Genomic DNA, 27,907 nt, shown 5'->3' with positions numbered 1-27,907 from the left:
GGAGTTAAAGAGGTAATAGCGATACATCATACGTAGTATTTAGAACACAGGCTCTGGAACCAGAGTACCTGTTTTCAAATCTTAATTGTGCTTTTAACTAGCTGTATGACTTTAAGCAAATTACTTAGGCTTTGTATACCCCATTTTCCTCATCTGTAAAGTGGGGATTATAACAGTAACTACCTCACAGATTTGTAGTGAAGGAATGATGTAGCAAGGAGTTAATGTGTGTATAAAACTCTTGAGACTTGTGTCTGGCATCTGGTAAGTGCTCAGTAGTTGTGAGATCTTATATAAAATAGAGTCCCAAACACTGGATGGAAAAACCAAAGGATGTGCACATTTAAAAAATTAATGTGTTCTACCAGATTACTTTTCAAAAAGGTTTGAACAGTTCACATTTGCAGTGTATCAGAAATGCCTATTTCCTTATAAATAGGAAATGCCTATTTCCTTATGCCAAAACTGGATGTTATCAGTCCTTTGAAGACTTGCCATTCTGATGGATTAACAATGGTATCCTTTTGTTTTTCTGACTACTAGTAAGGCTGATCATGTAAAATGACAGAGCTGCTATGGAAAACATCATGGTGGTTTGGCAAAAAAATTAAAAATAGAATTACCATATGATCCACCGATTCCAAGTATGTAGGTATATACCCAACATAAATGAAAGCAGGGTCTCAAAGAGATATTTGTACATCCATGTTCATAGCAGTATTATTCACAATAGCCAAAAGGTTGAAGCAACCCAAATGTCCATCAACAGATGAATAGATAACAAAAAGTGGTATGTAGACGTACAATGGAATATTATTCACCTTAAAAAGGAAGGAAATTCTATCACATGCTACAACATGAATGGACCTTAAGAATATAAAGCTAAGTAAAATAATCCTATCACAAAGACAAATACTGTATGATTCCACCTATATGAAGTACCCAGAAGAGTCAAATTCATAGAGATAGAAAGTATTGGGTTGGCAAAACTGTTCCTTCGGCTTTTTCTGTAACAACATCTTATAAAAAACCTGAATGAACTTTTTGGCCAACCCAATAGAATGGTGGTTTCATGGAGGGGGGAATGGAAATTGCTATTTAATGGATACAGAGTTTCAGTTTTACAAGAGGAAAAGATTTCTGGAGACTGACGGGTGGTGATGGTTGCACAAAAATGTGAATATACTAAATGCCATTGATCTGTGCGCTTAAACATGGTTAAGAAGGTAAGTTTTATGTTATACACTTTTACCACAATTTAAAATAATAAAAGAAAAGAGCAGTGCTGGTATTGAAGTAAGGGCTAACCAACCAGTAGCCCTGTGCTAGGGTATTTTATTTGAAACCGTTAAACAAGATGGTTTATAAAATCTTTTATGTTTTTCAATTAGACTCAGGTAAAACCTGAACTTGACATTTCTATGAACCCTCTGCTACATTATAGCACAATATTTTTTCTTTGGAAAATTGCTTGAATCTCAGAAAGGAAAAATATGTCAGTGTGCTCCCCAAGGCACTGTGCAGAGGTCATGTCAGATGTCTTAAGGTATATGTTGCTGTAGCTGTAGGATATTTAGGGTGACAAGAAATAAGTAGCTGTGAACGCTAGCTCTCTTGGGAGATACTAATATGCCTGGCTTTGTATTTGTTTGTTTCTTGACTTTCTCCTCAAATTTGTATTCTCTTATACTAATTTATGGAAGTGTGGCTCCCACATTTGTCATCTGAAGCAACAAAACTATGGAAAAGGGACATGACATTTTTAATGTTCCTAACACATACACTGTACACATAACCTTTAGCTTGTAGTAATAGTTAATGAATGGCACCATATCACTTTGAACATCTTTTCTTGTTATTTGTCCCACCTAATCCCCTAGCACAATGCTTTTTTCAGGATTTTTGTCATTTATCATTTTTGTCAGTTTGTCATTTTTGATTGCTAGATGCAGAATCTAAAACACTAGGTTGCAAACCAGCCTTAAATTGGCTAGGAGCCTAGGAGAACTACTCTGAACACTTTTTGTATAAACTCTAAGGAGGTCAGATTTAGAAAAATCTCAGCTGCTGTACTTGGATCCCATGAGCCACTGACTATTTATAATTAATATTAATAAATGGCAGATGACAGATGTTTATTGCTTAACTAAAAATGTGTGTGCAATACTAAATTTAAAAAAACAAGTTAGTTTGAGACCCAAAGGACTTGAATATATGTATTTAGAATACTGAAAAGAATAAAACTACCAACATGTGATCCAGAATCTTCTAACTGCAAAAACTCAAAGTTCCGTAGGAAACATAAAACTATTTTTAATTAATGATATTAAATATTCGATTTGCCATGAAATGCTATTCCTTTAAACTAAAAGGCCTGTTTCACAAGCCTACATTTCTCTGGAAAGGAAGCTTATGAATAATTAAAAAGCCCTTAACTATTGATCTTATGCTGTAAAATCAAGTTGTTTAACATATACAGCTTTTATAGTCAAATTAAAAAAGAAAAATCCAAATTCTGAGTTGGTTTAAATCCTAATATTCCATGGAGCCCCACTAAATAGTACAACAACTACAAGGGAATTTTCTCACCACTGGACCCTAAGGGGTAAAGCTAGAGTAGTTGTTACCTAGTTATATTATTCCTGGGAACTTGATAAGACGTTTAAAATGGAGATGAGACTTCTAGTTATTAAAGAAGAAGTAAAAATGGTTTTCCAGGGTAATTATAGTGGGCCCCAAATCACCTTACAAAAAGCCAAAGAAAATACTTTGCTTGGGTTGTATAGCCTTACTCAAATCCAATAACCATATCCATTGACATAGATTCTTTATGATTGGGCTGTGATTTAACAATATGATTTGTCTAAATCTTGGCAGTTTTGCATAATTATCTTACGTAGTTTTTCAAATATTTTGGGCATGTCTGCATTGTTGTTATCTACTTCATTTTAAAAATGAGGAAACTGAGGCTTTGAGTGTGAGTAGTTGACTTTAAATCACACATAGGAAGCAACAGACACAGGACTCAAACCCAGACCTGACTCCAAGTCCAGTGAGATTTCAAGTAACTGAGGCTGAAGAAAGTTTATAACAACCTTAAGAGTGTCAGCTAGTAAATAGATGAATCAGGACCAGAATGTGGATCTTTTGTCTGTTAATCCAGTCTTCTTTCTACACTGTCTCTTTCAACACTTTTGCCACATATTCAAGATGACCATTTATTTCTATTTTTCTGACCTTTTTAAATTATACACACCACACATGTGGTTGGCATTAGCCATTATTTCTTATTATTGTCATTTTGTTGCTGACAAAATTGAGAACCTTCTATTTCTATCATGAAATCTGCTAAATCTTTCTTTCTGTTTTACAGTCATTTTGTTGTTCAAAGAACAAACTTGAACTTAATGAGCAAATTGGCCTTTTGCCTCAAATCACACTGCTGTTTTAAAGCCAAATGGTTTTCACAAATTGCTAACATCGTATTCAAATGGAGTAAATGGTTATGTTAGCAGCCTCACACTGTCTAAACAAAGACACTGTCAGTCAGTAGAGTCAGTGACCTTCAGGCTCTAAGTGCCACGTGCAATTTTCACAGGGTTATGTTTAAATATGGGACCTAATAAAGATCCTCATTTGGTTTTTTAAAAGGTTATGAAAATTAATACCCCATCCAACTACTATAAACTAACAATGAAGACGTAAAATGAAATTTACTAAAAAAATGTATTTCGGAGGTTCAGATTTTCAACTCAATCTACGAAGTATACATGGTCTCCTAAGTGTCGTATGAATCAGTGGATATGCCAGACATGGGGCAAAGTTCCCAGCCCAGGAGGCTTCCAAGCCTGAAGCAAGCTGTAAGAGGACAGAGTTCCAAGAGAGAACACAATGTGCATGTACGAATAAAGCAGATGCAGCATGACTTTTGGTTTGTTCTTTGGGAACTCACGACTATATGGAAAAATCACATGCTGCTCTCAGTTGCTGTAGACATCTGCTGAAGGCACGTGAGACTGAGGCTAGGGCGATGGTGCAAAATTCCTCCTAGAATATAGTAGCTTAACTTTGAAAACAAGGGAAATTGACTGTTAGCAGAATAAGAGTTTCACTATAACATTATAAATATATAGCATGCTCCTCCAAATAGGCAAAGAGAGGGCAGGGAGCTATTTGTTTGCAAAAGGATAGGAGCATGTATTTCCTCTAGTAGTATTATTAGATAGCTATTTACAGACTTTAGTTTGGGCTGTCAAAGACCAGCCCATCAACAGTGTGTGTGTTTATGATACCTTGTTCTTGGCAAAAGCTTAACAATTTAAAGAGGCTTTTAAATATTTTTTAGACATGAAATTGAGCTTACAAAATAAGCTTAATGGCAAGTTAGTCAGAAACACATGGATATGTTTTCTTTAAATTATATACAGATTTTCAGAATTAAGATGTGGTAAAAACCTACTAGTGATCTATTAAGCCTTCTAAAGCACTTGAAACATAGTTAGAGATTTTCGAATTCAAGGATGGCCTAATGGAAATAAGAACAAATTGGTGGTTGCCATTTTGGTCTTGCCTGTGTGTTTTTACAAACACTTCATTAAATCTCATTTTTGAATAGTGGATATGCTCCCATCAGGAAAAGACCAAGAGGTGTGAAGAGAGCAAAAGAAACATGGGATGTTAAGACATCAGGGTTACAGATACATTATGAAACTGCTTATATGCTGGATTTTACTTTGTTGCTGCTGTCCTGTGGGAACATGAGGACCATGGCTTTACAAGCTGACCTCACTGCCACCATATTCTCTAGAGCCATTAGAATGTAACTAGCCTAACTTCATTCTCCTCAAAATTTAAGTATGTGTGTGCTACACGGTAATTAAAACTAATAACATATGGAGTCAGAAAACTGGGAACATCGTCACCAACACATTTTTCTTTAACAAAGCCCATTTTGTGATCTATTTGTGTTTATTCTCAGCCATACAATGGATTTACATTTGAAGTACTCAGTAAAATTTTCCTAGGCCAGTTTGCAAGGATGTCTGATAGAAATAGTGTTTAGATTTATGGAGACACTTTCTACCCTTGGGCAGCTTTATCTTAACTCTTTAAACTAGCCATGGAATCATATGAGTGAGTAACTCTTTCATTTGTATTCCTGAATTTAGGTACAAATGCATGAAGATTTATTCAATTTTAAAACTTTATAGTCAATAGATTTTGTAGCACATTTCAATACATAAAGAAGTGATTTTCCCAGCTTGTTGAAAACACTCTCACTCTCTTTATGTTCTATAATTCATTTGTCCTCTAACATATATATTTTCCTAGTATGAGTTGTTTATTGATTTGTGGTTTTATCCCTATAATTGACACTTAGCGTCTCTTATCTTGGATATGCACATTTGTTTTGTTTTGTTCATCTGTCTAACTTAGAAAATTGAGTTCTTTTACTGAAGACAAAGTTCCAAAGCATAGTGTTTAGTTTTTGTTAGGGTTAGAGGGATGCATCTTGCTTAATATTGAAAATTCAGAAAATCCAAAGGAATAGCGTGGCTAGTGTTTACAGAATATGTTCGGAAAACACGCAATTGTGATACTTTCCTCAATTGCATATGATTAATCTATTGCAGTCAATTGGAAAATTGGTTAGGTGACTGCTTCAGTTATCAAATAATACGTCCTCGTAACATTGATTTTTTTTCATAAATGATATAAAGGGCTGGAAAAGTTTATACTTTTTGATAATTTAAACACCTCTAAAAACAACTGTTTGTTCCAATATTAATTTGCATAACAAATCCTTTTTCTCCCTGAAGATATTACAAAGGTCAATTTTAGTACATTTGCCATAGTCCATTCTAAATCGTAGATTCCAAATTCATGGACTTGAGCTGCTTTTTTTTATTACTTTGCCTGATTTCTGTTATCTCCATACTGGTCTCAATCGAAAACTAGTAGGAACAGATCTAGTATTAAACCCTGAATATTCTTAAATACTGTATTAAAACTGGCTCACCAAATTTTCTAATACTGGTGAGTGAAGACACTTCATATTGAATGAGGGTATTGTTAGCTGTATTCTCTCCAAGATTCATCTTAAATTTTTTTGTTATAAGCAGTGTGTATTTATAATCAAGAAACATCACTATTATTTTAAAACACTTATAAAGTGCCCATTTGAAAATGATATGCTGTTGGATATGCTTCGTAATGTTAAACAGATGCAGACATAAAGACAAAAGCAAATTCCAGAGTATTTTTGCAGCCATGAAACCACCATAAAAAGAGGTTTGTGACCCCAATGTTACCTTAACATTGTCTTCAGCATTTCATATTTAATTATAGTAGATTACTCACCAATATAATAAATATAGATTTATGAGATACTTTAATGTTCTTAAAACAAATGAAAACCACCCAAGAGGAGCCTCACCAACCCTGAGGTTGTCCAGATTGCATTGGCTAAGATTAAGTGGAAGATCATTCATCTCCAAGGGTCATGCAATTAATCTCAGAGTGGGAGTTAAAGCAATGACTAAGCAAAAAAAGAAGCTGAAGTACAAGCCTGTAACAAGAGGAATTGAAGCTCCAGTGTCAGAGAACTTGTTATTTCCTTTTTCTTGGTGAATAGACCTAAATGCTCACTCCTTACTATCCGCTTCTTTGGGTCCTAAAATCCCACTTGTTTTAGGTCAGCCATTTTTCATGACTATTCTTAATATGGTCAAGCAGATGGAAAGAATAAGCCTTTAAAAGAGCACAATGTGTTTTAATGTCTAGGAAGAGGGGGGAAAAAAGCACTTTATCTTAGGAGTCACCAGAAAGAAATTTAGGATGAATTTACGATAATCCAGGGTTTGGACAATGAAAAACCTCAAGACACATTTTAAAGAAGAAATATTTTACTCTAGGGTTTATATATTTATTTAATTTTAAATAAAAGTCAAAGTTCATCTTTGTTTAACTCAGGTGACACCCGTTACAAGGTATGAATTCCTTGTAGCTGAATTACTATACTCTTGATAATCCCTGTGATTCTCTGTGGCAGCAAATTTTTATTTCTAATAAACACTACCTGTTTCCACCCCTTCCACTCTACTAAGATTCTCAAACCTTACATTTTAAGCCAAGACTCTTTCTGAACTTGCTCTTTTCCTTCATGGTAGAGTCTTCCTCTAACTGGGGAGAATTCTGACCCAAGATTGGCCTGCGTTTGGGGTTTTTAATGTAATGTGCCACGGCTGATGGCTCACAAAAGTGACTGCTAAGTCTGCTGCTCATGTCAGTGTTCCCACTGGATATTTTGCTCATTCTTTGGGAATTTAGAAGAATAACAAATAACCAACAAATCATCAAAAACTATAACATGTTACCCAATTCTTGGGAATAAGCCAATGAGACTAAAATCTGCTTAAATATCACAAATGTGAATTCCCAGCCTTTCAAGCTACCAAATTGTACCAAACACTCACTGATGACAATTCCATACCTCAGCTGTACAGAAGAGGCACATTCATCTGGTTAGCTGTCAACCATGAGAGTCCGTCTCCTTCTTAAACCCAGCTGGCCATCCATCCAGCAGGCAGGACCTGTGTATTTGCCCAGAGACAGCAGAAGATAGTGCCCTGTCAAAAAGAGGACGTGGATACAAATGTAATCCGGAATTCGTTGGAGGTTGGCACCAAATGTTCCATGCCAGTAATAAGTTCTGGTCACAAGAACTTAACTCTATATTCTATTAGAATTTTTGATAAGGTGTGAACATAGTAAGTCAGGAAATATAAAGATGAATAACCAAAGCTAGGTGAAAAACTAAATTGGTGAAACAGGAACTGAAAAGAAGTTTTTAAAAATGTAAATTAGAATGATTTGCATCTACTTTCTCTTTTTTTATAACTTGAGTAAAAGAGATGAAAGACAAAGGGAGAAAGGACTCACAAGAAGCCAAACTTTTTACAAATGTGCTTGTTTTTCCTCAAAAGTCAATTATTTAATGGCTGTCCAGGGAAGGGAGTCAGAGAGAGCCAAATAGTGGTCTTAAAGTTTTGTTTTTGTTATTGGCGTTTTGCTGGGTTTTTTAATGATAGAATAGAATAATAAATTTTATTTCACTAGTATTAGTCTCAATCTGTTGGATACAGTCCTTTGACTCATTTCTGAAATAGAAATGAAGTGTGAAATGAAACTGGTATTAATAGAATATTAAAAGGTATTTACTTAGCTGCTCTTCTAGGGCTTTACATCCTATGACAGAGTCTATAGTCATCTTTAATCCAAATATTGAAATGTTAACTAATTCTATTTCACTGTATAGATTTTTAAGCAGTAGATTATATATTAGAGTTGACAAGTAGTAACATTTTATAGAATTTGGGTTGGACAACAACTTTAAATATTACAAACAACTCCTTGAGATTCTCTAACATATACACACATGCTTTTTAGTTACTAAACTCATAACAGAATACATGTCTTAAGGCAGCTTTGAGTCCTACTTTTTTCACATAATAATAAAAATGAAAGATAAGTAATATGATTAAATTTGGGGCAACTTAGTTTTTAGGTACCTCTTCGAAGATTTTCCTAAAATGATTGGAAGTCTGATAAATTAAAAATATTCTCCATGCTATAAATATGCTCAATTATAAGTCAGAATAAATAGTAGAATATCTGTTTACTATGAATTTTCAAAGAAAGACATGCTGGGCTAAGGGTCAACATCACCATGATACAACATTTATTGCCTTGTATTACATATTATGTATAATATAATAATATTATATATATAATCTTAGGCATTTCCAAAAGATATTTATCTTTTGTGAGCGTATATAAATCAATAAAATACATGGATATACAAAATACATGTTGTTCTAGATTTCAACTAGATTTTTTCATATTATACTTCAAAAGTATGAAAATATCACTGAGAAAGGAACATCTGTGTCTTTTCACATATAACTTTTCTTGATTATTCCTAAGAAAGCAGACTAAACATGCAGTTCTGACAAAATGCAGCATCCCATTTTGATTTCTGGTTAGCTCAGAAGCCTTCACTGGCTGAAAAAAGTCTCTGAAAAGGGCAAAACTTTCTGACCTCAGGAGGTTCTGATAGGAAGAACTGAAGCAATGAACACCGTGAGTACAGAAAACATTGGAATAAATTCCCCAAAGTTCTGTAACCACATTGGTGTGGGCGCATGGAGGAAGGCATAATTTCCTTCTTAAAGAATCTCCCTGTTTTCACATTTTTTTCATTTCTCTTAAAGCTGATCTTGCAGATGATACACTCCAGATGAATTTCTGCTTAATAGGAATCCTTGTTCACAAATTGACACTGAAAATGTATGCACCATATACATAAAAATAAGATGGGAAGGACCCATCTTGTTTCACAATTTGTCTTATAATTAATCAGATCATTTTTAGGAAAAGCAAATTTTCGGTTCTCACAAGACTTGGATAAATATTAGAGGTATGACTTTTTTAAAAATTAGTATTTCTGACACAGCTGCTTTTTGCAGGCTTGGTCACCAGTAAATTCTATTTCTCCAAATTTCGAGGAATGAAGTTGCCAGAAAGAAATCTGTGGTGCTTATGTTCTAACAGTCTGTCTAGACAAGTTAGATGCTATTCAGAGCCAAGATGATCCATTCAGGTTACCTAGAGCATTTGAACAGTTGGATAGTGGTCTTCAAAACCATTTTTGGCGTATATTTATGAACTGAAATATAAGAAAACCATTACAAAGTTTGGGCTCATATTAGTTTTCTACTGCTGCCATAAATTACCAAAAATATAGTATCTTAAACAACACAAATTTATCATCTTACAGCTCTATATGTCAGAAGACAAACACATGCCTAATTAGGTTAAAATCAGTGTGTCCACAGGGCAGTGTTTCTTTCTAGTAGCACTGGGGAAAATTCACTTCCTTGCCTTTTCCAGCCTGCATAGACTGCCCACATTCCTTGGCTCATGGCCTCTTCCTTCTTCAAAGCTACAAATGGCAGGGTGAGCCCTTTGCACATAGCATCTCTCTGGCCCTCTCTTCTGCCTCTTCTTCCTTTTAAGTTCTTTTAAGGACTCATGAAATTAGACTGGGCTTACCTAGATAATCCCAGATATTCTATCCATCTCAAAGTCAGCTGATTAGCAACTTTAATTCCATCTGCAACCTTAATTCCCATCTTCCATGTAAAGTAGCATATTCATAGGTTCCAGCATTAGGACATGGACATCTTTGGGAGGCTATTATTCTGCCTGCCACACGGCTGTTCCAGCAAAGTAGATCATGCTTCTTAGAAATTTGAAGGGCTCCCAATTTACATAATGCTCTCTGAATGGACCCTGGGTAAATGATTACCAAGCCAAGGACCAAACATCAACTAGCATTGCTCCTTTTTATGAAGTGAACACTTACGGTGATGATTTCCTCCATAAGAAATTGTTGACAGATTCAGCTAAGTCTGCCCAGTTCTTTCATTACTCTGCCTGTGTGTCCCCTCTGACTATCTCTCACTGATTTAAAAAGGAAAGTTAATCCTTCTCATAAACAGACTGTAGAAAATATGACTAAATCCATCATCCCTAACTCATCATGCATGTGTTGTGCATATTAATCAGTGGACAAACTGAAGCTTAGAAAATTGGAAGCTGGATGTGATGGAACCATGAGTAAGCCTTGTGTCCTCACTGCTTCCAGCTGGGGTGACGTAATGATGCCACGCCTCATATAGAACAGTTTTATTTACTGGATCACATCATCACCAAAAGCAAAGCTTCCTTTACTAAAAAGAACATAAAGAAACTGACAAAGCAATATAATTGTGGCAAAGGCAAACTAAGTCTGATAAATAACTTGATGTCCTACTAGAAAATCTGTTTTTATGAATAGAATTGTCGTTAAACTCTTTTGCTGTTTAAGCCTTGTGGTATCACCGCTTGTCTAGCTCTGCGTGATTCTGGCATTGAACACTCTGCCTATTCATCCTTTCTTGTGACTTTATGTGTTGAGTAACTACTGTATGCCAGGAACCATGCTAGATGCAAGAAGTGAAAATGACAAGGAAGATACACAAATCTGTATGAGACTCACTTGAGAGTTCACAACTTCATGTGAGAGTTAGTTGTAAACAAATAATGGCAAAATAGACAGATGGGTACAGTGTTCTGGAAACAGAGGAGGTAAAGTGTTATTGGCTCTTGAAAAGCACATAGAATTTTTCCAGCTAAAGAAGCTTTCCATTAAGGACGAGCATCTAAGGCACGAAAGCAGGAAAGAATGTGATGTGATCAGATAATCGTGAGACATGTGGTGTAGCTGAAGCAAAGGCAAATTAGGGTAAAAAATAACACTCTATAAAATAGACTGGAGTCAGATTCTGAAGGGCCTTCTAAGTCATGTATTCCCAACTTTGGAAATACAGGCACTGGGGAGATTAAAAAAAACAAGAGACCAACAGGAACAGCAGAGCAGCCCTCCGTGCTATAAAGGGGTAACCTGACAGCAAAGTGGAAAACATCTGGAAGCAAAAAAATGCAGTGTCCCTAGTTTTGCAGCATTACACTCTGGAGATGGTAAGAGGCTTGAGCTAAATGAGAATGAAGAGACAATAACATGTTTGAGCGATACATAAGGAGTAAGATTTTTAAAATTTTACTGAAGCAGATGGACTTGAGTGGGTTAAGTACTTCCACCAAAAGTCTTAAAAAATTAAGTGCCCCTGAGGTTTTATTTTAGTCAAATTAGGGCTCTTCGGTTTTCAAAGGTGACTTGATTTACTCAACTGTTTTGTATTTTCATAGAGACCACCACCACCATCATCATCATCATTATTTTAGGGGTTATAATTTTATTATTTTTTCAATTTTCTAAGTAGTTATATATCATTTGTTTCTCACACCTATCCCAAGTAGTGAGAAGAATAGGAATTATCTGTTCATGTTTATAAATGAGTCAACTGAATCACAGAAAGCACTTCACTTAAGGTCACATTGCTGCTAAGTAATATAGCCAAGTCTAAAATACACGTTTTCTGATACCCATTTCAGATGTTTGACATTTAATTGAATGCCACACATATTTTTAAGCACATATTTTTTTCAACGAGGTCTTGAGAGTTTAAGCAACATCCCCCAAGGATAGAAAATGACTAAATGGTTTGGCAGAGAATCAGACTCAGATCTTTCTAACTTCAAAGTCCAAGGTCATAGAAGCTATACTTTACTGCATCCCTACTCACCTGCTGGAGAATAACTGGGAAGGCTTCATGGAGAAAGTAGCCTTTGAAATGTATCTTAAAGGATGTATATAGGCAAGGAGCGATTTTCAAAACATTTAACAACTAGTACAGCAAAATATGCTAATATATTAATCCATGTATGAATCAAAAATGTTAAATATATTAACATACATAAAGAATACAACTGCTTATTATGTGTTGTGAGCAGTAGCAAAAATCATCTATTAGGGCATTCAGTGATGTCTGAAATATTTGCTGATTTTTAGAAATCATGGGTATTGTTTTCTGTTAGGACAGATTCATCCCCCACACCTAGACCTGTTCATACTCAGGGAAGGTTGCCCAGGAGACAGCCTTTTGTGCTTCACTCCTCAAGGCCTGTGCAGCTAAAAAGTACCAATAGAGTTTACAGGGCCCAAAAATGTACTTGATTAAGGGTGGCTAATGTGTAATAGAGAAGAAAGGATTCCTCTTCCCATCCCCTCAACCCCCAGCACAGCAGAGACATAAATCTGCCAATCTTACTCCTGCCATCCTTAAATATTTTTACTCCTCAGCATTTTTAATCACCTCCTGACTACTACCCTTTTTCCTAAAAGTTCCCTGGAGATAAGGGAAGGGTTTATATCAATCATTGGACATATATTCCCCTTTCTACCTTCATATGGTCTTCAGGGACACAGGAAGATTGTGCACTTTGCTCAGAAGGTAAAAAACCAAAACATGGGATATTAAAAACTATTTATTCCTTTAAAACATTTTTTTTTCTATTTCATTTGGCCTTTTTATTTCCAAGAGCATCTTATTTGATTCTCAACTACTCAATTAAACAATAAGGATTCATTTTTGTGGAGATGGTGTAAGACAGATTTCATTCCTTCAGAAACTATTACAGTTTCTTTCATTTTCAGCTCATTTGCTTAAGTCTTTCCTAGACTTTCTCTCGTTAATTGCATTACACGTGCCATTTGCTGCCCTTGCTATACCCTCTTAAATTGACAGTTTCATCATATTACCCAAGGGCCCTTCACTTTAGTGGAATTCCACCGAATGCAAAATTCAATGGATTACAACAAAAGCCACAGTCAGTCAAAACCCAAGGGGAAATCAAGCTTCTGAGACTGTGCAGTACCACTTCAAAAGCCCTAAGATTGGGCCAAGATGAGCCAGGGTCAAATTTCATTATTTTAAAAGAAGACAACATTCCCTAGTCCACCAAATAAAGCATCATTTGTGCCTGCTATAGACGATAATTTAAGGAAGAAAAAAGCTATTTTGTCATCTTTCAACTTTTCATCATCCAAGTCCCTTCCTCTCCTCCTCCATTTCCCCACTCTGTCCCTCTCCCTGACCACCTCTTATTCTCCAGTCTCAGAAAAATTTTCTTAGGCCACTCTTTCCCAGTTTTGGGCTGAGAGTTTGTCCACATTCCCAGCCTCAGGGAAACCTTAGAGCCTTCAAATCCCTAAAACTGTTCTAGAATTTAAGTTCCTTCTCACAATAGAAGAGAGGAGGATCCTCTGTAACCTCTCTGTTGCAACCTAGACTTCTAAGTTCTCTACCTGAAACAGCCTTAGGGATACTCTAGTTATTCATCATTGGTTTGGTCCCAAAGATGATCTTCTAGAGCATGACAAGTTAAAATTATTTCCCTGCAACCATGATGTAGCTCTCTGGAGTGGATTGTAGTCACTTGAAACCAATACTGTATGGAAATGGCTAACTGGCAGAGGACTCCATAATAATAAATGTCATTCATTAAGACAAGTTGTTCAGAATACTGGGTAATCACAGCATGCTTGCATATGTGATAATAACACCAAAAGCATCTCTCTCTATGTCCGTCCTTCCCCATCTCTCCCTCAAATAGAATGACAAGCATTAAATCAAGAAAAAAGAGCATTATTCATCTTTTCATTTAATTTTTTCAACCAATATTTATTGAGTCACTACCGTGTACAGGCTCATGCCAAAGAGAAAGGCAAAGCTGCCACATTCTTTGGAGCAATGGTAGCAATGCTTACCTGTGTACCAGGTATGGAGGTCTCCTATGCCTCCAGGTTCTCTGTGCACAGAATTATGCAAATGAATCAGGAACCCACTGCTGGAAGCCCCAACGTTATCCACCCCACCTGAAATAACCCATCCTGTGAATTGTATTTTCTTTCTAAATATTTTTATAGGGAAACAAAATTAAGGTTGAGTTTCTACAAAAATAAGTCCATCATATTTACAGTTATTACTACATTGTTCTTCCTATTTTACAAAAAGTAGAAGCATAATTCAATATCATCATGACATATTACAAAAGGGCCTGGAAATATAGATCAAAATTCAGTAGATAATATATGTAGATAATACATAAAATATACACTTAGGGACCCAATCAAAACAATGGAAGGAAATGAACTAATTAGTAGCAAAGAAAGAAGAAGGAAATTGGACTTCTCATGATAACGTCAATGTTAGGAGGGGAAGTCCACATGTAAAAGTTTGAGTATCCGAAGAATGAACATAATTCTTTAAACTCTTCTGCATTAATCAGATGCTTATTAGAGCACCACATTCTATTTTTACCACAACATTTTGAAAGTTTGCAAAGAAAAAAAGAAAGGGTGCAACTTAATTTAAGTTAAATTTAATTTAACATATGGAAAATATGTTTTATAAGAAAAAGGTAAAAATCACATAACCTAGCAGAGTCTCTTAATTTTAAAGGTTCGGGTTTCTGAAGAACTCTTGTAATTGGCTAAATCTCCTTTCAAACTTACTGAAAATTAAATTGGAAAACAGACTTTCTGTCTTTGAATTAATATTTTTAAATCCACCAGAAAAACAGAACTTTTCCATCTGTGGTGGGAAGGGACCTATAAATAAATATGTGCATATATATTTATATATATACACAAACATACACACACATTTGTTGCACATGTGTCTACTCTCCCAACTCCTCCCCCACCCTAACGTGCATCAATACAATGAAAAAGGAAGCACAGTGAAAAACTGTAAAATGAGATATGGTAAAATATTACTAATCTCAATTATAGGGTCGATATTTCTAGATTAGTGAACGCTCAACTGCCAAAAACTTTTAAAGAAATTACATCATTTGTATTCCATTCAAGTATATGTAACCACTGCTGATGAAATAATTACAAGGAGCTACCTTGTTGCTTATGGAAATGCATGTGAAAAGTATTTCTAATTAAGAACAGATATTCACACGAACAGAGTGAGGAAAAAAAGTACTTAAAACAGCTTGTGTTACCTGCTACAGGTGAAATACACCCCTTATTATCTTATTTACATTAATGAAGAAAATCTATTTCTTGCAAATTTTAATATAGTAGAGGCTCTATGGGGTACGCTATATTTTCTAAGCTAGTTAAGGAGTCAATAGTTTGAGATAGAACCTGTAACAAAAAAAGAAAGAAAATACTAAAACTAGTATTACTGAAACTAGTATTAATAGTGAAAACATCTGCGAATGTACTGAAGTTGCATAAAAAAAATTAGCTTTACATAAGTAATCAATAAGTTGCTGAAAATACTAAATTATAACTATAAAAGAGTGTGACATCTTTACTAAAAATATGGAGTAGCACACACTAGATAAAACACTTGGTAGTTGTTTTTCCCCCTGTGATGTAATTCCAGATTAGAGTTACATTTTTCCTCCATCAAGCAGTAAAAAGCTTCAAAGGAAAGAAAGAGTGGGATGTGGTAGAATGAGAATTAGACAGCACAGTCAACTAGTGCATAAAATGATAAAAGTGACTAGAATAATATCAACATTTCTTGTATAATCAATCACTGCCAATGTGTCAGCAAGTATGAGGCCATCTACTCCTGTCAATACAACCGAGTACACAATTTGGGTAAGGGAGGAAGTACAGCACAGTCAAACATGCCTATCAACACTTCTTTTTTTTGTCTCAGAAGAACAAAATTCTGAGACAAGTTCTTGGAGCAAATGGAAATTTATCCAAATGAAAGTCAAATGATAAATGCCAAGAGAATATTCTTTCTTTGGAATTCTTTCAGTTCTTCAATTTAACCAGCTGGAATGAATTTTCAAGTAGCATTCTGTTCAGACTTTTGAAATGAAGGACTTTCCTGTTAATTGGAAAGCTATATTTCATGAAAGATGAAGACAGTTCTCTTGGCTTAGTGATTCTCTTTAAAAAAAAAAAAAAAAAAAGCGTTTGGTGGATATTTACCATAAACAGATTCCAGAACCTGTATTCAAGTATGAAAGACTGAACTGTGAACCTACACACCTAACTGAAGAAAAATGGGAAAATTCAAATACCAGTGTTATTTTGACTAAGCTCTACATGAAAACGCACTGCCATTGTGTTCTCTCATGAGAGGAATATGTGAGGATGAAAAACAGTTTTAAAATATCAATTGTTTATTTTCAGAATCAAATATTGATATAACTGAGGTTTTTGGTTCTCTAAGGTAAATGTATTGGGTAAGTCAACAAATTTAGGCATTCTTTATTGTGTTACTTTAGCATGTGTTAGTGGGGCTGAGGTAGGATGGTTGTCAACTCAGAAAGATTTAGAGCAAGAAAATGAAAATTCACCAAGAAAAATTCACCAAGAAAAACATTTTAAGACTCAGATTTTCAAAGCAGTCTACACTTCAGGCAGTACTTTCAACTTATTGTTGACTAGTGATATATTAAATAAAGTTGTTACATTTAAAATTTAAATTGAGGACTTCCCTGGTGGTCCAGTAGTTAAGACTCTGCACTTCCAGTGCAGGGAGCCCAGGTTCGATCCCTGGTCAGGGAACTAAGATCCCACATGCCGCGCAGCTCGGCCAAAAGAAAAAAAAAATTTAATTGACACAAAATTAGGAAAAATAATTTATCACAAAAATATGAAATGTTTTTTAAACATTAATTATAATGAAGTATTAAAGAAATCATTGTCCATATTTCTTAAAGGAATCACTCAAAAGATGGTCTGACAATTGTGTATTCTGCTTTTAAAATAATTTTGTAGGAAGTCCTATCCATAATAAACTATCTTACATACTTTGAGTCTGGCAATATGCATATGATAGGAATTTTCAAAGAGGCTGTTCCTAGAAAAAAACTGGGTGGTTTTTTTTATATTTAAATTGCTGCAATAGATTTTTTAAAGGATGATATGAAAAAAATTTTGACGTAAACATTCCATAGACTCATACATATTCTCTACCTTGATATATAAGATGGTAGCCTATAGCAGCAGTCAACATGAGTTGAGGGTGGGCAGTGAGGAGGGAGACAAGGTAGAGAATGAGTGTTACAACAAAGATAAACACATCAATTAATTTCCGAGATACTCATTAATACTTCGAGAAGACTGGTCTCTACTGAAAATTTTGGGAGGACACTCGACAATGCTACTAGGCAGGTTTCAACGGTTTTTGAAATAGCGGTGCCAGCCATATCACTGTCTAAATTTCTGAAGATAAGCAATATACACATATCCTCATAAATTCATAAACAGTATGTGAAACAATAAAAATATCATATGCAAAGTCATTCGTTGTAAAGAGAGCAGTAATAGTCATTTCACAAGCTAGTCATGAATTTCATGGCAAAAGTAATGAACAAAATTTGACTGATTTAATAGGTGAAATTTACCAACACATTCTTTGACAGCAAATGAAAATCAGAAAAAGTTTACTTGCTTATCCAATAGATGAAATTGTATAAGACCCAAGATCTGCTTCAAAACACACTATGCAAACATGCTTAGATCAGGAAATTTTCAACATGTAAATTGTATGTGATTTAGTTTCCAAGAATTTTGTAATCTAACCTAATATGCTGGGTAGAATTTCAAAGTCAAGTTAAGAAATTTTGCACTGAAAAAAAAAACAACACTGAACTTACTAATTTCAAATGAACTTTCAAATAAAAGGTAGTTGATTCAAGAGAAATTAGCCCACATAAAAGAATACTAAGCTTAAAATAGTTATGTAATGTAAATTGTAATGCACTGTTACATTTTTTAAATATTATAAAATAAAATACAGGATACCCTTTACTTTTATAATGAGTAAATTATAAATATTGCAAACAGTAAAACATTTTGGGTTTCTTTTTTCTCCTTGCACTTTTAACTGTTCCTTTAATACTGACGACTTACAACAGGAAGGCATCATAGTATGCAGTAGCCAGTATCTTTCACAGTTCCCTTGGCACTCTAGGTAATGTCCCTTCTGAGCGCAAGATGTCCAGGTAGCATTCTGGGCAGCAGAAGCATGAAGATGGACTGGAGTTACGTTTGGGGGAAAGGCACATGGAAAGTTCTATTAGGACGTGGAGCCAAGAATTCAAAATTTCAGATCCTGAATCTTCAGTGAGTAATGAAACTATTTAAGCAACACAGGGGAAAAAAATCTGTAAAGGCCTATCGGCAACAATCAATTCATAAGGAAAGTGTTTGATTTGGCAAAAGCAAGTTCATTACGCTGAAGCATATTATGGAAATACAGATTCTGAAAAGTTGTTATTATTGGTGTTTATGATATCTGCCATAAAATGAAATTATTTATAATGAGACTGCCTTCAAGCCTCAGTGGGATTGTGAAATTTAAATTCATACAGTTTTTCTTTCTCTTTTCCTGATATTAAATGTAACAAAATATAAAAATCTCTGATAATTTTATTAGAATTTCAAAAATGTAATAGTGGTAGTTTTAAAAGTCAAATAAAGTTTCTAAGTTAGATATGAATGATAAGATATATATATATGTATACAATATCCTACCTCTACATGATTGGGAGACGAGTGGAAATAATGAAAACTGAACAGACTTGTAGCAATAAAACAGAAGAGGGTAGAGCATGAGGTAACTGGATGGTGAAGACACAAAACATCTACTGCAAAGTGCTCTTAGGTTCTGAGAAGCAGCTGGCAGCTCAGGAAACTGAAGTTTCAAGAGGTCAAGTAAGTATGTTCTAATTTTTACAAAACCTCTATGTTTTCCCATGTTAGTCCACACCCGCACACTGTCTTTTCTTTTTTTGTTTTTTTGTATTCAGTAGTTTAAGTGTGAAATAAAACAAGAATACAAGGATGTCGTGTCACATTGTGCTCTACTGAGACACAATTGCGGAGGCAGAGGAGCACGGTGGTTAAGAGCCCTCGTTTTCCTCATCTTCCCATGGAGGTTATAATAGAGCTTACAGACACAGTGCTTGCTCTTAGAAGTATGCCTGGCACATGGAAGTGTTCATTAATTTTTAGTTATCTGTCATTGCTCTTACTATTTTTAAAAAGAGACAGCCCAAGTCATCTTCTCCTTGATTATTGCAACAGGATTAACTAATTGGGAGTTTAAGGAGAAAAGAGAGGAGAAACATAAATAATCCAGCCTAAGAAAAAGTTAGAAGGGTGAGGAAGATTTCCCTGAAGGGGTGATACGTGAGTACTTAAGTCTGAGTTAGAGCAAGGGATACTAGAGAATGCATTCTAGGGAAATGAATCAAACATATGGGATCTGTAAATGCTGTGGGCTGTGGCAGGTGAAGTGCGGAGGTGACTAGGAAGAGAAGGATGAGGGCTTCAAGGTTGCTGACTACATAAGCAGGGGCCAGGTCACAGGACAAGCACCCTGGGCGCCATGGCAAGAAGTTTGGGTTGATCTTCTTTCACGTCCAAAAATTTACACTCAGTGCCTTTCACTCAGGACAGACTTGTTTCAGAATCCCCAAAAGAATGACTCAAATAGATTAACGTCTCTTACATTAACCATTTTCAATTGGTGGCAAAATGTTACTTCAATCTTAATATCTTTGCAAAAATGGGCTCAAGGTAACTTCCCAAATTACAGCACTTAGCAGAGCATGTAATGATACATCAGATTATTTTTCTGTGAATAGTTACTCAGAAGCATCTTGGAAGTTAAATGGAAATACAATTGAACTAATTCGTGTATTAAACTACGGTTGACCCTTAAACAACTTCAGAGGGTTAATCCAAGTATAATTTATTGTCGCCCTCCATGTCCATGGTTCCTCTGCATCTGGGGATTTAACCAACCAGAAGCTATAGTACTGTAATATTACTGTTGAAAAATATCCATGTATAAGTGGATCTTCACAGTTCAAACCTGTGTTGTTTAAGGATCAACTGTACAGAGTAGATAAATCAGGTAGCTTAAATCTCCATTTGGAGAAATTGTCTGCCTATTTTTTTTTTTAATCTACCATTCTTTCATATTTTCACTGTATTTGAAATAAATTCCTGAGTTAAAATAATAGCAAAGAAATAAGTGTTTCTATTTTATGAAAACAAAAACAAAACAAAAGGTTTTAATGAATTTCTCAAGTCAGTTCTATTTGGTAATAATATAGCTGAGAAGGAATTTGGCCTTGCTGACTTTCAGCTCTGTTCTTCACCACTGGGTCAAGCTGTCCTGTCCTGTGCCCACAGTTCAAAGACCCTTAAATTATGTATTTACATGATAAATCATATTTGCTGAAGAAGTTATACTGTAGCAATTTCCCCTCCTTTGGGAAATTTCTTCAGTGATCTCTTAACAAAAAGGAAAAAAAGTTGGAATTTTCATCCTCTATACATAAATTTCAGGTCCAACTCTAGATCCCCAAATCATCAGATTAACCCCATTTTCACACCACTTATGTTCTTTTGAAGGTATAAAGCCTTGGCTTTCCAGTTGAATTTCCTTCCACACCCAATAAAGAGAAAATACCTAGCAATAACTTTTGTACTTTTGATGGGATATTTATTTAATTAGTTTGAATCATAGATTCAGTGATATTTAGTCCTCAAAGTGTAGGATACATTCTCAGCTTTTTGAAAGGCTTGGAAGTGGAGCTACTTAAGCTCAATAGCTCCCCTTAGTGGTATCTTGCAAGAAATTCACCAAGAAGCAGTTTTTATAAAGACTTGGACACAGATATTTCTAAACATCTGGAAAACTGTGAACTGATATTCATAATTTGAATAATTCTCAATAAATAAATTATATTTGTGATTCTAAGGAGAACAACTTTTATTTATAACCGCATTATATTTAAAAGGGTGATTGAGCATTTTCTGTGGTTTTTATTTTTACTTGGAACTTAAAATATGTTATATGTAATTTAGGAGACATAATTCAGGATCATTTCCTTCTCTCTTTGTTCTTTTTAATATGTTTATTCTTTTCAGTTCATATTTCCTTGATATATTTTAAAAAGACTATCTGCAACTAATTTTTGTTTTGTATCTAGGTGTCTATTCCAAATGTACCTAATCAGAAAACTTGACTTAAAAATTAGTAGCTACAGTAAGTCAAAAAACATATTTGACATCCATGGGAAAAAATATAAGAAAAGAAATGATAAGCCATGTGATATGAAATAAACTTTTTGAGAGTATATGTTTAAGGAAATTGGATCTTCTGTTGATCTACAGCTATGGTTCTTAAATGAAGCTGCGCATAAGAATAAACTGGGGGTGAACATGTTTTTAACTGTAGGTTCCTGGGCCCATCATGAAAACTACCGAATCGTAATCACCAGGAGTGGCACTAGGAATCTGTATTTTTCAGAGTCATCTGCGCTTGGAAACCTGGTCTGCAGAAGGCCCTAGGAGGTGTTTACATAAATGGCTATATACTATTGTATTAATAGAAAATAACTTCAGAATCTCAAAAATGTCAATCACCTACTCAATTATGTGACACTGACTTGCAACAAAATCTTAAATAATACGCGGCTATATGGTCTTCACATAGACTTTAGCTACTCTTTTAAAAGTTAAGACTCAAAAATAAACACCAGTCATCACCAGTACTCACTTCATGGGTTCTTATTACTTATAGAAGTATTTCTGAAATAGAAAATAAGGTCACATGTTAAACTGGTCACAGAAACACCCAAACTCTGCTTTGCTCTCAGATTCTGATACTCGCCCTTCTCCAGTTTTCAGTACCACTGGTCCTCAGGACAAACTCCCAAAATGGCAATCAAGTCCTGTCTATTGTTCCAGCTTCTCTGGGTAATATACTATATATAAACTCTGATCAAACCAAGGAAGTCTACTTCAGTTCCCCAGATTCACCATGTCCTTGCATGCCTTCATGCCATTGACATATTTTTCTCTGCCTACCGTGCCCTTTTTCCCTCTTCAGTCTGGCAAACTCTCACTAATTCTTTAAAGCTCAGCTCAAACATCACCCCATCTGGGGAGTCTTTTTCAATCTCCATTGGCAGAGTTCAATGCTTTTCTTGCTCTGCAACCTGTAGATCTTGTGCATGCTTCTATTTTTGCATTAGTGTGTGACTATATTTATTGTGTCTGTCTCTATATCTCACTTGTATCCCCAGGTTTTAGCCCAGTCTTTGGCATGGGATAGAGGTTTAATTTGTGTTTGTGTAATGAGTTAATAACATTTGCTTTCATTTCTCCCATGGTTAATGTGTGCCGTGCACTATGCTAAGTGCTTTACAAGCATCTCACGCAATCCTTAAAAAGTTTAGCAAGTAGTAATGATTATCCACATTTTAAATATCAGGCAATTAATCCCGAGAGATATCAACAACTTGCCAAAAGTCACACAAATAACTGGTGACAGACCTAGAATTTGAATACCATGTTTTTTTTGACTCTAATGACAGTGTTCTTTTTTTTTTAATTTAATTTTATTTTTTCTTATACAGCAGGTTCTTATTAGTTATCTATTTGATACATATTAGTGTATATATGTCAATCCCAATCTCCCAATTCATCCCACCACCACCACCCCTGCCCCCCGCTTTCCCCCCTTGGTGTCCATATGTTTGTTCTCTACATCTTAAGACAGTGTTCTTAAACATTACAGTTCTATGCAAAGGCTCAGATTGTACTTGATTGCTAATAGCAATTTCTTTTTGATGGTTTCTATGCAAAGTCCGCCCATGAGGGTGGAACATAGAGGGAAGATGAACATTCTTTTAATCATTGGAACACTCTACAACACAATTCTGGTGCGCGTGTGTGCGTGCACACACATAATCAATGAATGACAAAACACAAACATATATATGTAAGATTGTGATAACTGGAATGCTTAGTTTGCATAATTACCCAAAAAAGTATAAAAATAACTATTGACCACATTAATGAAAAGTCACCAGAATAGAAAGAGAAATCCTCTTTAATGAAAACCTTACCAAATTTCCCAAATTGCATGTGATTTTTTAATGGACTAGAGTCACTCTTCTGCATTTCTATTTCTTGGACAAGAGGAAAATATATTACTTACGCAAAAGGGTAGTTAGCATTTCCAACCACTAACACATGGCCTGTAAAAAGTAATAATCCCATTTTTCTATTGTGCAATAGCCCTCTGTTGGGCAACAACAATGTACAATGTGCTAGTTTCCTGTTACTTTAGTAGAACCTCCCCTTTCACTCACCGCCCAGACTAAATAGTTATTCCTTGGATAATAAAACTATGATACTGGGTTTCAAGCTACTTCCAAGAATGTTTCTGCCCATATTAAGAAATAATCATATCAGTTTGCTAATAAGCAGAAATGCACTATAAGTTTGAGTACGTTGTCACATGTAGCTAGAAAATATATAAATCAATCTCTGACCAAGAAAGAAGCAATATATTTTTTACATATCCAAAACTTTATGGTTGGGATCACAGCTGTAAGATGTTGGACCATCATCAAGAGAACAATGTTAAACACTGAACTTTTGGATGATTTCCATAAAAATAACATTTTGTTTGGGGTCAGTAGTTTTTATGGAACTTTGGAATGATTTTCACTGACAATATTTTTAGAGCTGAACTTGAACACCTCCAAAATGCTCTTCAGAATGGAAATATTATGTAATCTAACCTTTGCAGCCATGTCCTTCAGAAAATCAAGCATATACCATAAAAACCAGCATTGCTCTCTTTCAGTTCATGCAGATTTGTGAAAATTAAATTATGGTACATATTCAAGAAAGTAAATTAACTCTTCAGTTTTCTCTATTTAGTTACTAAGTTTATGTCAGCTCTTCAAATGTGTAAAGCCAGCATAAAAAAAAAAAAACACCCTGAATTTCTTCTTTAGAAATCTTATCAATCCAGCAATATTCTTTTAAGTGAAAAGAAAAATGGAATTGGTGAATCAATATACAACTAGTCAACCCTAGACATACAGTCAACTCTAATATTTTTTGCTCATCTCTACATATCCAAAATAATTTGACTGATATTTATTTTACGTGGTCTGAGTTCTCATTTTTGTTAACTGTCCTTTTAGAGTCCAAAATTTGGAGGTGTGTTATGTTGAGCCCAACAAGGCAAGTTTTCATAAAGTAACTGGAAGGTTTTGTAAATACAGTCTCAGGCAAAGCTAGCTGTGGCATAAAATCCGAGGAGACTGTGTTGGCCGAGTTTACGAATGCAGTATTAATGTTGGTTCCTAGAATTCCATAACCAGAGCTCAAGAAAAGGAAAGCCAAACCACTGAATTCAATATTTGCAGCCTATTTCAGGATGTGAAAATATTTTGGTTCTGTCATGCAAGTAATTTCTCCAAAATACTTTTGTCCAAAGTGACTTTTTGTAGACCAAAACTAATTTCAGATTTTACATGGCTCAGTGTGTAGGGATACACCCAATCAGAATTTCTCCCACACCAAGGAGTAGTTTGTTCCTAGTTTTCATTTACTATATTGATTTGAATCAGTAATTTTTCACTGGGATATGTGTATGAATGGAGGTTACTAAAACCATGCCCTTGAAATTATTTTACACTGTAGGTTGTATATGTAAAATGTTAACATGATAATAAAATATCTAGTTAATTCACTAATTTGAAATTTAAAAAAACGATTCATCTAATTTGGTGCCAGACTCATGCATTTGGATCAAATTACTCTCTCCTAAAACTGTTAACAGTTCCCCAAGGCCAATAGAATAAAATCCATTTCTTCACCCTGGCTCCAATCTTTCTTGCAATATGCTTTCCTGCATCAAAACCTTTAAAGTCGTGTTGATTCCACTTTTTAAAATGCCTCAGAGTGTGAATCTGAATAAATCTGTGCTTCAAACCCAGTTCAAGGTCAAGGTCCTCCATGGAATCCAGTATATTCCAATAAATATCTACTCATTTGGTTGATAGAGACACAAAGTCCCTGCCCTCGTAGCTAATACCATAGGGTTATCGATAAGTTATAGACACAGCTACCCCTGCATGTAGAGAATTTGTGATGGAAATTACTTTCAACATATAAATACTTGCATTAAAATATAATTATCCTGGTATTCCTCATGAACCTTTATTTGCATATTTGTTATGCAAATTAATTCTGTTCTAGTAGATGGCATACAGATATATCAGCATATTGCAAGTATGTAACTGCTACTTGGACAATTTTGAAAAAAAAATAGTGCCTTATGTAGGAGCCAGATAACGTATAGACATTAATAAATTTCTTAGATGGCAAGAAATCTATTCAAAAATTTCTATTAAATATCCATAAATAGCTATCATGTAAAATAATATTCATATCAAACTTACAGCAATAGAACCCTCTGGAATTCAGAACTATCATATATTAATTGCTTCATTATATGTTGTATGTGTTTCATGTTTACATTGCTTGAAATATAGCACAGCCTTAATAAAGACTAGTTGAATGAATGATTTAAATAGTAGATATTTGGTATCTGTGGGCATGGTATGCAACCTAAGAGAAATTCAACTAGTTTTTAAAAACTTATAATAACCAAATAGAACATGATTGAATGTTTTTTTTTAAAGGTGTATGCTTTCATTTCAGGAAAAAAAGGAAGGGAGAGAAAAAGAAAAAAACTTAATAAAGAAGAAAGTAAGGATGCAATACCTGATAACAAAGGTCTGGAGCCCAGCAGAGAAACTCCAGAGCAACGAGAAAACAAAAACAAACAGCAGCAGAAGAAGCGAAAGGTCCAAGATAAACAACAGAAATCGGTATCAGTCAGCACTGTACACTAGAGAGTCCCATGAGATTGTTGTAAACTCGTGATGCTGCTATCTCCACCAGATGCCCAGGACAGGTGCTCTAGCCATTAGGACCACAAATGGACAACGTGTCAGTTACTGCTCAGTCTAAACAACATTCCAGATAGTTGCTATATTCTTCAGACCAGCATAGTTAACAACAAAGAGCTGAAAGTTCAAAGAAGGGATGTTTTTGAATGGTTATCTTACGTGCTTCTGTGCATTTTTAAGAGACAAGAAATTTTGTACATAATCGTCAATAGGCTATAAGATGTAACAACATAATGATGACATCTGGAGAAGCAACATCTTTTCCCTATAAAAGTATTTTTTCGAGCTATTGTTTAAAGAAGCAAACGATAGTTCTGCAAATTCAAAGATGTGGTATCCCTTCAAAAGAAACAGGAGATCAGAGGAGAGAAACATCTTTCAAAGGACAGTGTTGTTTTGTGCAGGAAATCTAGAGAGTGCTCAGATATTAGGGCCTGGCATTTGGAATCATAGAAATTATCACCACAGAAACAACTGTTTTAAGCTTGATTCTCTTGCCCTCATTTGTCCTTCTGCAAGAAGCATGAGAGTGCACATATTTACAGAATTAAATATACTGTATGGGATTGGCAAAATGTGGAAGAAACCATAGAGTTGGAGATGACTTTTGGGCTTTCCAAAATCGTGAAGGGTTGTGATTACCTGGAACAGGTCTCCAGTCTATGTCAGCATCGTGTGGTTCAGCCTCTGCTACCCCTTGGGTTATGTAAGTCTGTAAACATGTACCTGTAAGTTACTTCCAAAAACAAATCATACTTATTAGAAGAAAATTCTGATTTCATAGAAAACGAAAACTAGAGCAAGGAAAATATAACATGTTTGCAAAGTCATGTGTTTTCTTTCTCTCTCAACGGAGGGGGGGTGGGGGTGGGGAACAATCTTATTACCTGCTTAATGGTCCACCTGGAACTAAAAGGGATACTACTTCCTAACAAAGTGTATCTAATGGGGGGAAAGCCACCACAATAAATATATTTGTTGATAGTTTTTAAAGCTTTGTTCATTTTGTTTTATTAGAAAATTGGTACTCTTAGAGACTCCTGAATTAGGGAGGAGGATTCTGTATCCTATGTAATTCAGAACATATTACATTTCTCAGTGTTTGCTTTTGGAATCCACTTTTATCTGAGCCATTGGAGATTTACTTACAAGGTATTGGAAGATATTTATTCAATTTTTTTCTTATTTTGATCAAAAAATTCTAGTTATAGGTGCAGGGGCCTCCCTAAATGATTTCACTACTCCCCCTTCATTGCTTCAAAGTTAGCGTCTTTTCTTGTGTGTCGGCTCCTCCTGCATCTTGAACATTTGGCCTTTTCTTCTCCATATTTTCTAAGTCTGTGGATCTCTTCTGGGGATTGAAGTCACCCTAGCTGGAGGCCTCACCAGTATTTCAAAGAGGACACAGCCAGCCCAGGGCAAAAGGAGGCATGTGCCACAGAATCTCATGACCCACCATAACCTTCCTGTTGTCGTGGAAGGGCACACAACTAGCCTGTCCACCAGGCTTCCTAACCCTCTAAAGATCACTGCTTTCTGAAGAGCTGGCAATGAATCTGTCTTCTGGCTGCTTATTTCTGGTCATTCTTTCTCCACCAACTGTACTGTTCATATGGAC

General features: G+C 35.1%; 1 protein-coding gene across 3 annotated transcripts in view; it reads left to right on the top strand.

The window, feature by feature from the left end:
• Positions 1–27,907, top strand: part of RSPO3 (R-spondin 3) — an 85,600-nt gene that overhangs the window by 49,140 nt on the left and 8,553 nt on the right. Inside the window, exons 5-6 of one of the 3 annotated variants that reach the window (XM_059941263.1) lie at positions 22,168–22,267; positions 26,039–26,134. The exons of 1 other annotated variant lie outside the window; for it this stretch is intronic. In XM_059941263.1, the coding sequence (XP_059797246.1) occupies positions 22,168–22,267; positions 26,039–26,075 (137 nt within the window). In that variant the 3' untranslated portion in view covers positions 26,076–26,134. Of the gene's footprint in view, positions 1–22,167; positions 22,268–26,038; positions 27,283–27,907 lie in introns of those variants that run through there. One more of the 3 variants, XM_059941261.1, reaches the window with a different exon arrangement.

The sequence above is a fragment of the Balaenoptera ricei genome, chromosome 12 (assembly GCF_028023285.1).
Source record: "Balaenoptera ricei isolate mBalRic1 chromosome 12, mBalRic1.hap2, whole genome shotgun sequence".
NCBI classification, from domain to species: domain Eukaryota; kingdom Metazoa; phylum Chordata; class Mammalia; order Artiodactyla; family Balaenopteridae; genus Balaenoptera; species Balaenoptera ricei.
This window is presented reverse-complemented; position numbering and strand designations above follow the sequence as displayed.